Source organism: Phodopus roborovskii, unplaced genomic scaffold (assembly GCF_943737965.1).
Source record: "Phodopus roborovskii unplaced genomic scaffold, PHOROB, whole genome shotgun sequence".
NCBI classification, from domain to species: domain Eukaryota; kingdom Metazoa; phylum Chordata; class Mammalia; order Rodentia; family Cricetidae; genus Phodopus; species Phodopus roborovskii.
This window is the reverse complement of record NW_026126550.1, coordinates 4,932,667-4,945,015: the sequence shown is the minus strand read 5'-3', so window position 1 is coordinate 4,945,015 and position 12,349 is coordinate 4,932,667. Positions and strand designations below refer to the sequence as shown.

The 12,349-nt window shown below is 44.9% G+C and overlaps 1 protein-coding gene across 1 annotated transcript in view; it reads left to right on the top strand.

Annotated features, from left to right (window-relative positions):
• The window catches only part of Eipr1 (EARP complex and GARP complex interacting protein 1), a 101,758-nt gene that overhangs the window by 71,956 nt on the left and 17,453 nt on the right, over positions 1 to 12,349 (top strand). Inside the window, 1 exon segment of the mRNA XM_051201214.1 lies at positions 10,088 to 10,187. Within this exon segment, the coding sequence (XP_051057171.1) occupies positions 10,088 to 10,187 (100 nt within the window).

The window sequence follows — 12,349 nt, the reverse complement described above, 5'->3', positions numbered from 1 at the left end:
AACTGCAAAGTAAGAGTTAGGACAAGGAAGGTGGGGCTTATCAACAGACAGGTGTGTCCTGAAGGGCCCACTCAGGGTTCGTGCAGCTACTGGGGAGCATGAAGGGCTCCTCCCTGCAAAGTCCCATGAAGTGCCCGCAGCAGAAGGAAAGCCTGCAGGGCAGAGTATGTTTTCTGTGGGTTGTCTGCCTTCTGCACACAAACTGCAGGACACAGTTTTCTGGAGGAAGAGACTTGGGGCTTCTCTTTGTATTTGGACATGTCTTGTCTGATGGCAGCTTCCCTTTGTTTGCCGTCTGTGTGTCCCCTATAGGTGTTGTGTTTGCTTTGCTTATAGATTCTAATTGGTGAGCTGCCAGAATTTCTTCAAATGTTGAGGTCTCTTACAATGATGACATGGTTTTCTGGGAGTCTACTGTCAGGGATTCCAAGAAGCCTGACTCCAAAATGCCTTGGCTTTTAGGGGCTGGGACTGTGATGGTAGCGGCGGGAAGCTGCTCTGTGTCCCTGACTTGGGATGAGGTGGATCTTGTGTGTGGTGGCTTGTGGTTTCCATGTTGTTTCTTCTCCTCTCCAGTCCTTAAGCCCACTTTGGACTTGTCCTACAAGGAAGTGTCCAGGAGCTTTCTCAGTCTTGCTAGGATGGTTGGTTGCTTCCTCTGACTCATTTAAAAGCCTGACTAGCGAGCTATTAGTGGCAAGTCAGTATGGCCCTGGAGCACCTGGGACCATGGGTGGGCACCTGCATGGCTTAGGGTGGGTGACTACCAGAATAATTAAGCCAAGTACTGTGAAGGTAACTCTGTGTTCCAGTACTCCAGGTGCATAGGGGAGCAAAACACGGCTTAGTGTCTACACTTTACAGATCAATAGCTAAGTGTCTGGCCTCTGCTGGTTACCTTCCTCCTAAAACCAGTCTCTATGGCATATTTATATAAATGGGGTTGTATTATTGACAAAAATACCTGACAACAGAATACCTAGGAAAAGAAGGAAGGGTTTGTTTTGGCTCGAAGTTTGAGAGTAGTCCATCATGTCAGGGAAGGCATATGACAAAAGCAGTTTGTGGCTGAGGTGTCAGGAGGGAGTGTTGATCACTCTGCTGTCAGGATGCATATATAGGTAGGTAGGTGTGTGTGCGTGTGCGCACGCGCACACACACACACACACACACACACACACACACACACTCTCTCTCTCTCTCATTCTCCTCTCTAGTTACTTCAGGACCCCAGTCCCTGAGATGGTGGTCTCTATGGGTGTGATGATTCCTCCTCAGCTAACGCTCTGTGTAGCAATGGCGGGAACATTCACAGTGTCTACAGGACATGGCTGTCACTTGGCCCTGATTGCAAAGCACACCTTCCTCTGCTGAGCCTTGACCTAGGGTAAGCAGGTGATGTTGAGATTCCAACTTTCAGACAGGAAATAGGAGGCAGTTGTGGGCAGTGTTTAGGAATGGTGTTCTTTATCCCAAGCCTGTTACATCAAGACCAAATCCCAGTGCTGGTCAACATTTAGTAGGAGTTCTGGTGGGCAAAGAGTGGTTGCCTAAAGGAAGACTTTGTGTTACTTTTTGGTTGGTCACTTTCCTTATGTTGCTATACTCCACACCTTAAAATTGGGCAGTCATTAGGAAACATGTCAAATCTTTACTTATAACTTTGCCATGTCTTGGAGTTGACATGACCATTTTGAGTCCTACCTGAGAGCTTTAGTTGAAGGACCCCAAGGGTTTTTCTGGCACTGGGCTCTGAACAGAAAAGTCAGACATTTGTAAGGTGAGTGAGAACCTGAAAGCATCAACCTACTGCAGCAACCTTTGAGGTATGGGAAAGTCACAGTGAGCTTTGGTTGTTGGTGTGTGTATGTGTGTGTGTGTGTGTGTGTGTGTGTGTGTGTGTGTTTGAAGCATGCCTCTAGTGACTGAGAGTTGCTGCTGCTACCATCTGCACAGTAAGAAAGAGCCAAAGTTGAAGCCCTGAACTGATACCATGAGTAAGCCCATGTTTAATCCCCAGACTCTGTATGGGGAAGCGAACACATGTAGAGCAAGTGCCATACCACTGAGCTACACCCCAGGTTTGCTCAAGCTGCCTTGAACTCATGCGCCCCCCTCCCCCAGCTTCCCAAGTAGCTGCAATTAAAGACTTCTGGCATCAGTAGTAGGTATATGATCATTCAGCAGGTAAAATATGTATATATTTTAAAGACAGTGTCTCACAGGGTAGCTCTGGCTGACCTGGAACTAACTATGAAGCATAGGCTGACTAAGAACTCACTACTGTGCAGGCCAGGCTGACCTGGAGCCTACTGTGTAGCCAAGGCTGGCCTCAGACTCACATAACGCTCTTCCTGCCTTTGCCTCCTGGGTGCTGGTGTTAAGGGTGTTCAACACCATGCTGGCTTCTTTTTCTAGTCTCAATTTACTGTCTCAGGGATTTTTTTTCTTGCAGGCTTGTACCTTAGCCACTGTTACTAATGGAAATCATTTGTGACTTTCAGTTTCATAAAACAAAGAAACAAACAACAACAACAACAACAACAAAATGACTTCATTGAAATTCCTCACTCAGTTTTTTGGGAAAAGAAAGCATTTGCTTCACAAGTATTTTCTACCTGTGGCCTGCTAAATCCCATGACTTACACTCTCTCTTCTTCAAGGCATGGCTTTTGGCTAGAGACATGTCTGTCTTCTCTTTGCTGAGTCCCACACCAAGGAAAGGTAGCCTTTTGTTGGAAGTGAGGGCACTGTGAGCCAAGGTCAGGGTGTGATAAGAAGCTGTAGTGGTGTTCAGGAGATGTCAAGATGTGAATGCAGATGCTTGTCATATAGGCTTGGAGCACTGTGCTTCTACAGGGACACTGGGGACAGAGAGTGGGGACACAGAATGAATAGGGTAGGCATTCTCTCTCTCCTTCTCTTAGGGTGCCAGCAGCCCTCTGTTCTATTCTGGCCAAAGCCTGGGCCATTTTGATTTCCTTTGAACTCCTGGGCAAGTCTTCTGTGGTCTATTCAGAGGAGTCTGGCAGTGTGGCTTGACAGCTAAGACCATGGCATGCTCTTTCCTCCCAGGTGGTTGTCCTGAGTGGACAAGGGAACGTTGCTACCATTCTGAGGGTTCCATGCCTGTTCCTAAAGTTAGCAAAAAGGATGTCAATGAGGAGGGACCCACATGTTTGGAACAGAGTAGTAGCATGAATGGACATCGAATGGGTGACTTTTGGGTATGTTAGATAAGACTGAGCATGATGGCCACACGGACAAATTAAGAGCTCTGTGTCCCTGCTGATCTTTTTGCTCTGGCAATAATGCAGCCAGCATTTGCCTCCTACTCACTGGGGTCTTCCTGTAAATGAAGTTTTATTATGTCATGCCTGCCAAGGTTTGGTCTTGTGTCTCCTACAACTGCTTTTATGCATTAGGGAGAACTCTGCTGGTCCAGAAGCCACACTACTCATCTAGTCCACACTGTTTACCATCCAGCCCGTGTGGAGGAGACTTGATGACACCCACTGAAGCTGCTTGATGCAGCAACTCCTGACTTGGAGATTTTCACATTTTTGCTAAACAGATTCTGGATCGTACTTAATGTTGTGAGTAGTGCTATAGTTTTTATTTTCCAGTTGAACAGATTTGATTGCATGCTAAAAGGAAGACTAGTGATCCTCTGGCCCGGTAATTGTTCACCTGTCCAGGCTTCTTGCTGAGAATTTGCCCCAGTGAAACAGTGATGAAATGAGTCCTCTCAAGTCAGCAAGGGCTCTGCAACAGCTTCCTTTAGACAAAGTACCCTAAAGAACAAGTTCACAAGAGACCTGGAAGCAGCCACTCACACTTTATAGGGGGTACAAACTACCTCGTCACCAAAGCAACAGATACACTTTTTGGGGAACTGGGAGTTCTTAACAGAATGGCCAGGATCACATTTATGACCAAAAATGGGAGTGCACCTCTGTGGGAAGAGGCTGTAAGCACATCTTTCAAACCAGAAATTGCAGTCCCAAGAACTGTTCTTGACATGTGCCAAAAAGTTTATCTCCCAGATACTTCTGCTTTATTGTATGAATCAGTTATGTGAAAATTTGGAAAGAGCTCAGAACCATCATGTAGCAGTAACCAGATTTTAAAGGCATCTCTCCTGGGGCTGGAGAGATGGGTCAGTGGTTAAGAGTATTTACTGTTCTTGCAGAGGACCTGCACTGGATTCCCAGTACCCACATGGCAGCTCACAACCACTTGTAACTTCAGTTCCAGGGGGATCTGAAGTCCATTTCTGACCTCTCTGGTTACCAGATACTCATGTGGTATACAGACATACATGCAGGCAAAACACCCATACACTTACAATGAAAATTTTAAAATGTTAAAAATTACAGAAGTCTGTATACTGACTCCTGTGAGGCCTTCGAATAGAAGTATATGCATTTGACCTAGGATATTGACCAGGATGTTGACATTTTAATAAGGAACAGAGGTTGCATGGTGATACCAATGGCTGGGGACAGTCCTCCAGGGAACCTCTGTGATTGTGTTATTGGCATCCTGCATGTTAGAGACAGCCTAGAGAGCACATGTCCCAAGCAGTGTGTCATCTCAGGTGGTGAAAAGGTGAGGGTTGCCAGCCTTCCTAAATTCACATCTTTTAATTTGGGCATTTGACTTTGTGTGAGCAGAATAAATTAACATCGAGGTTCAATGAGGTGTCACAAAAGCAGGTGCCATCCTGAACTTAATGCCCAGAGGAGGGTCCTTTAGTACCCACTGAGGGCTGGTTATTATTTTTCTTAACAAGATTTGTTAGATGTGGGTGGTTATATTTTCCAAGCTCACTGAAAAGGAGAGAAGACAGTGCTGGCAGAGGGCACATGGGAACAGTAAAGATGATGGTCAGCTGAGCTGCCATTAGCAAACCTTGGTGAAGAGCAGGGAAGCCAGTGCCACAAACACACACAGCAAGTCTGTGTGCTAAGTCCCCAAAAGCAGCAAGATGGGGGGAGAGTGAGAGAGGGAGGGAGGAAGAGAGAGAGAGAGAGAGAGAGAGAGAGAGAGAGAGAGAGAGAGAGAGAGAGAGAGATGCAGTTGGAAGTCAGTTTTTAAGGGAAATAAATGTCCTAGACAAATGACAGTGGTATCACACACAGCAAGCTCACGGGGTGCAGCAAAAGTACCTCTAAGAAGGAATTTCTTAGTGATGAGATGAGTATCTTCGTGAAGCGTGTAGTGGCAAGTATCTGCATTAAGTTTATAGTGAGGAGTGTATGCATTATGTAGTGGAGAGTATATAAGTGTGTTGTGGTGAGTGTCTGTATTAAGTGTGAAGTGGTGTCTCCAATTAGGAAAGAGATCACATGCAGGACCCAGCATGTGGCAGGTGATGACATGCAGTGCTTGGCATGAGCAGGTGGTGACATACAGTGTCTGGTATGTGGCACCATGTCTTGCATAAGGCAATGGTGACATACAGTGCCTGGCATGTGTCAGGTACTCCTTAAGTGTCGAGTCTCACTGCAATATTGTTGTAGCAGGCTTCCTGTTGAGAGTTGTGCTATGCTAAAATTGGTCGTGCATTATTTCCATAAAATCTGACAAGGTCCCAAAAAGATAAAATTTAACAAGCTTAGTTTTGCCTGTGGAGTTTAAGAGCTCCCAATTTGTGTTCCCACAAGGAGCACCAACATCATAGATAACACTGCTGACAGAAAGGCAGTATGCCAGAGCACTGCATCTGGTACCCTAGGAATGGGTACTGAGAATGGGAGTGGACACATTTGGACATAAAGGACAAAGGGGCCTAAGCATCTGTGTCCATCAAGGGCCTGCAAGACTTTACTCACCTGCTTTCAGCAGTCACAGAATTACTTCCCCAGCAGTTCTCTTCCTGAAGAGGCACCTGTACCCTTGGGGAGCAGCTTTTTTCCCCTGAGGAGGAGACTGTACTCTTGGCGAACAGCTCTGCAAATGGGCTTCTCCTCCCTGAGCTGTACCTCATATGTGGGCTCTCTACTCAATTCTCCTCTGTGCATCTTAAGTACACTGGACATACTTGCCCATGCAGTGCTCTTTCTTCTAGGTTGGGGGAATTGACATTTGGCCAGGAATCCAGACATTCAGCTGTGAACAGTGAGGGGTGGTTCACCTGCCACTTAGAAAAGCAAGGGATAGATAATCCCATGCATCCAGTGGGGGCAGCTTACTGCTTGCTGTCTGTCGGGGAGGTGATGAGAGGAGGTGCCACGTCTCAGGAATCTCAGTATCTGCAGATTGTGGTTCCCTGTAGCTGACTTGCCCTTTCCAGTCTCAGTTCTGGGCCAGTGAAGAGCAATGGTATTCCCACCTCAGATCAGAAGGGAATGTAAGATGCTGGGTGTGCTTCTCCTAAGCTCCATAGCTGCTATCTTTGGTCACAATATTCATTGTGACCTTCAGAACACAAGCAACAGAGACTTTGTGTCTGGGATATGAAGCTTTGTAAATGCTCAGCTGTAAGAAACTCAAAACTGGGTTATTTTTAAAACAAGTGAATGCTGCCTCCTATGAGTCTTAGCACGTGTGGCTTCTCTTCAAATTAGAATATATTTCTCCTTTTCGGATATAAAAGTTACTTCTACAGTCACGTGAAAATAATTTTATCCATTCCCCTGTTCAAAATACTGAGAAATGTGAGCTTTTTCTCAGAGACAGACAGATATGCCCATGAGGAGGCAGGGTGGAGCAGTGTATGATCATTACTCTGGTCAGGGGAAAGGTGCCATTGCAGGCTTGTATTAGCAGGAGTGATGTCTTGCTCACAGGGTCCTTTGAGCATTGGGTTAGGATGGTGTGAGAGCACTTTGGCTGGTTCTTTGTGTATAGGTGACTTGTCTCATTGCTGTGACCACATATCTGGCAGAAGCAACATAAGGGAGGAAGGGTGTATTTGGGTTCATATCTGAGGGGATATAGTCTTCTGTGGCAGAAAAGGCATGACAACTGGAAGAAGCTTCCTGCGTATGTCTCCATGGACAGGAAGCAACTCAGATGGAAGAGAAGCCAGCCTATGAACATCAGGGATCACCCACACTGATGAGACTTAATGGGTGTAGCTTTGGAGGTATATCTAGCAGACGAAATCTCACAGCTAACTTCCTGTTCCTCTTGCTCTTAGAATCTTTCTACCTCTTTCCCACGGTGATCCCTGAGCCTCAGGAATTGTGTTGTAGTTGTCAGCACTGGACACCTCGTAGTCACTTATTCTCTGTATTTCCATCAGTTGTATTTTTTTCCGTAATGATCTTCATCTGTTGCAAGGAGACTTTTTGATAAATTTAGCCTGTGGCTGTAAGGATAAATATTTAGAATATAGTTTGTGGTTTAGTGAAATGGTTGTTGTAACTTCTCCTATGTGACTTCCCTAGCACTGGATAGATGGCTGTGTTTCCTGTATCAGGCATGATTTCCCTCTTGTTGAGTGGGCCTTAAGTCAACCTAGAGAGCTGTTGGGTTATTCCCAAAATATGCATGCCACCACTGTACCCTTGGGGTTACTGTGCCATGCTGGTGTTTCCTTAGTTCATAGGTGTCATAGCTGGGTAGACTATTGGTTGCTTCCCTCCCTTGGAAACTTGCATAGAAACTTCTACCCCCATGAAAGCTAGTCCTCAGTGACCTGAACTGACAGGAATAAGGGTCCTGAATGGTGAGGTATTGAGCAGGAGGACAGGGATGAGAAATAAAGAAGACAGAAGCAATAGGTGGAACCAGGAGGTCATGAGTAAGCTGATGTAAGTTTATTAAGAAGCAAGCCAGACATGGCGGTGCATGCCTTTAATCCCAGCACCTGGGAAGTGGATGCGGGTGGATCTCTGTGAGTTTGAGGCTAATCTACAGAGTGCATCCCAGGGTAACCAGGACTGTTAGACAGAGAAACTCTGTCTCGTAAAATCAAATGAAACCAAAACTACAACAACAAATACAACAACCACTCCACAAACAAACAAACAAAAAAGGGGGGAGGGCACAAAATGGCCAAGAACCACTGAGAGCTAAGACAGTGTTGGCAAGAGAACATGGGGTATCTCCAACACAACTGCCATAGAATTGATGACCACAGCCCATGGGGAGGAGTTTGGGTCCTCAGAAACCACAACCTTGATTTCTATGAGGCATTGGTTCCAGTGTCAGATAGGCTTTGCCAAATTCATTCCTGGACAAGGACACAGAAGTAAAGTTCCCTTTGTTAATTAATATGGGCTGTCTCACTCAATATGATCTTCCCTTATTTCACCCATTGACTTGCAAAGTTTATGGTTCCAGTTTTCTTTACAGCTGAATAGTATTCCATCTGTTTAGCACCACATTCTCATTATCCATTTGTCAGCTGAAAGACATTTAGGTTGTTTCCACTTTGTGGCTGTTGTGAATAGTTGTGGCAATGAACATGGCTGAGGAATTATTGCAGAGTATGTTGCAGAGTCCTTTTGCCATAAGCTGAGGAGTAGTTCAGCTGGGTAACACGGTAGATTTATTTTTAGCCCTTTGAGTACTCTCCACACACATTTTCAGAGTGGCTGGGCCAGTTTGTAATCACACTTACGGTGAATGAGGGTTCACATCCTCTCCAGCATTTGTTGTTGGTTGTTATGATGATTTTTCAATTCTGCCTGGGTAATAAGGAATCTTTAAGTTGCTCTAATTTGCAGTTCTATAGTTGCAATGGATGATGAACTTTCCTTCGTTTGTTCATTCGTTCCTTCCTTCCTTGCTTGCTTCCTTCCTTCGTTCCTTCATTCCTCCTTTCCTCCCTCCCTTCCTCTCCCCCCCCCATATTTCTTTGCATTTCCCCCTTGTTTTGAGAACTCTCTGTTTAGATCCCAGCCCATCCCCTCATTAATGTTTTGTTTCTTTTGTTCTTTGATCTTGTTTTGAAACTTTGTCTTTTGAGTTCTTTATATACTATGAATATTAATCCTCTGTCAGATACATAGCTAGTGGAGTCTTTCCCATTCTGTGGGCTTCCCCTTTAACATCTTCTCCATTGGTTGTTGAGAAGAAACTTTTTAGTTTTATGAAGTCTTGCTTGTCAATCATTGGCGTCAGTTCCTGGGCAAATGGAATCCTATTTAGAAAGTCCTTTCCTACAGCTATGTCCTGTAGTCTGTGACCCATTGGAGGTTTCTTTTCTTTCATTCATTGTTCCTAGCAATTTAGGGAACTGTAAATGAAAAAAAACTTTGAGATTCTATCTTATTCCAGTCAGAATGGCAAATATCAATGAAACAGCCTGTAACAAATGCTGAAGAGGATGTTGGGAAAAGGGAGCCCCCATTCCCTGTGCACCTTGGTAATATCCACCCCAGCTCTCTTAAGACATTTGCCTCTTATTAATCCTTCAGATCCATGGTTGGGGTAGCTGGGCTGCAACAGCAGGAAATGGCTATGACTGACCCAGACAGCGAAGCAGCTCCTGTCACAGGTGCCTGGAATGTGGGTGCGGCTCTCCGATATACCCTACTTACCCTTGTAAGATGTCGACTTTGCTCTACCAAAGACAAGGCCTCACATGTGAAATCTCTTCTCCTGGTGCCTTCTCCAGCCCTTGTGGGCAACTGTTTATTCCTTAGATACTAAAGAGCTGTGTATTATGAGCACCCGAGTCAGCTTGGGACGCTATCATGACTCATGACTTGGAAGGCCAACATCCTGGAATAGGCTGGTTTAGTTCTTGGTGAGATTTCTTTTCCTGGCTTGTATGGTTGCCTTCTTGCTGTGCTCACATGGCATATATATATATATATATATCTGCACACTTTGTGCTCTCTTCTGCACAGGGACTCATACCCCATCCTGAAAGCCGACAGTCATGATCTTCTCCCACCCAATGCTGGGGCGTGGGGTCACAGTTTGACATACGACTTTGGGAACACTGAGACAGCGGTAGTGTCTCTGACATATGTTATTAGATGCCAGTGTTAATAGTAAACACTAGATGAGGCTTTAGGCCACAAAACAGCTTGCTTAAGTGTGAAGGATGTGTATAAAACCTGTGGTTACAGGTTTGGGGGGTCCTCATTGGTCACATTAATATTTGACATTTGTCTTTCTTTAGTGTCGTGTGGGAACCGATGGGGGATGGGAAGAAGGTCATTTCTCTGGCCGACAGCCACATCCTGCTGTGGGACCTCCAGGCGAGCTCAAGCCAGGCTGTGGTAAGTAAGAAGGACAAAGGTTTCACTGGGTGGTCTTTGGATTTGGACTTTTTGGATTGAATGCAGAATACACTTCCTGGTCCACACATTTGAAATTTTGAAATAATTATTTTGTAGGAATGATGTAGGGACTGAGGTGTAACGCAGAGAACTGAGTGCTAGGCCTTGTGGGTACAAGTTGGAAGCACTGTTAGCTAGTCCTGAGCCTTGAGGAGGATGGCTGAATTCAGGTCCAAGTGTGCTCTTTTCACAAGGCTTCTTTAGAAACACGTTTGAGAAGGGACATTTGTGCAGGCTTGATTCCATGTTGCAAACTAGCTTCCCATGTATTTACATGGATTTTTTAAATGAATAATAGCACTTCCTGGGAGTCAGTTTGTTTTGGGATATTCATTTTGAGTAAGTATTCTGTGTATTTTTCATGTTTGATTCCTTAGATCTTTATTTTTTAATGTGTGTTTACAGGCATTCATAATTTCATTATACTTGTTAAAATATGACTTGTAGAAAGAAGAAAACTCAGGAGCCCTGCGTTGAGACCTTATAGTGTTATGTCCTCAGGGGCCACATTGTCACCTTCACAGCATCCGTGGATGGGTGGGTCCTCAGGTGACCATGATTTATGTTTATTTGTTCCCATAATGCTTACTGAGCTCCTTTCCCTCTTGGTGCTCTACAATATTAATAACACCCCTAGGTTAAAGAGAAAACATGAATGATGATGCGTCGTTATTAATATGAGGTGAGATGCTAGGCTTCTTAAAATATTAACTGACTTTTTAAAGCTTAAGAACTCTGGCCATACTACCAAGTAAAGTTTGAGAGGCCTGTTTTCTTAGAGTATTGATAATATTAAGGGGAAAAGTCATTTTGAAAAGACAATTTTTAAACATCACCACATTCTATGTGATAATCTCAAATCCATGGGAGCTTTTTAAGAAGGCCAGGCAGGAGATGTAGTGCCAGGGCTAGCCTGTGGACTGGTCCAGACCTGGGAATGCACTCATGACCTCCACCTTAGGAGATATGGGGGAGGGCTGGGCAGTAGTTAGCCAGCCCTCCAGTTCCTCCCTCAGCTGTGTCTTAGCTGTCAAAGCTTTCAGAAAGGAAATACCCCTCCCCTGTACATCAGGCAGGCTTGTGATGGCCCTGGGGAAGAGCTAGCACAGCCTCTCAAGCACTCTTGGTATCCCTGAGCTGGAACTGGGGGCACACCGTAGTTCAGGAGGCCCTCTTTGCCCTTGGCTGTCCTGCACTGTGGTCAGATGGTGAACACATCTTCACACCCCATGTCATCACTAAAGCATTTCATGGTGGGGTGATTAATCTGTAACTTATTTTCTGCAGAGACCAATTTAGTTTTCTCTCCCCCTTTTTTATCTGCTGTCAGCAGTTCTGTCAATATCCCTTTGTGACCTAGTGCCGTGGTATTTAATACAGAAACCTTCCCATCGATTGCAGCCTCCTCATACTGGTTTCTCCTTTTCTATTGTTTGAGGATATTGCCTTCTGCGGTGAATCTAATCTTATGCTCACTGCATCATTACCTTCGGCAATTAAATTGGAGATCCTTTGCCATTTGTAATCATTTGCTGAACCCTGGGGAGGCCTGGAGTGGGAGGGTCTATGGGGTGTGTGGATAGTGATGAAGGCATGGGTGGCCTCCCAGTTTCCATCTGCTCATCTCCACCTCCTGCTGCCTTCCCTCTGTGGACATTAGTGGCTCTGTCAAGGTGGCAAAGCTTCTGCTAGTGTCCACACAGGAGTTCTTCAGTGTGGATCTTACACATATAGACACAGTGTCATCTAAAGTTCTAAATCAGTGTTCACTGGAATGTTTCCTTTGACTTTTAAGTCTCTTTTTCCAGAACTAGATTTAGTTTTGAAATATTTCTCCTACCATGTCACCTGTTTTTTCTTCTTTTCGTATGGTCTTGCTTGCACAAAAGCCATGGGGTTTTTTGTTTGTTTTTGTTTTGTTTTTCTTCTTGCTTTCTCTTTACTCTTTTTATTTATTCATTGAGAATTTTATACATGTTTTGATCATATTCACCCCCTCCCCATTTTCCCCAGATCCTCCTCCACCTCCCTACCCACCCAACTCATTTTTAATTAGCATACAAATTATAGCTTTCATTATGGCATCTTTGAAACAAATGTTG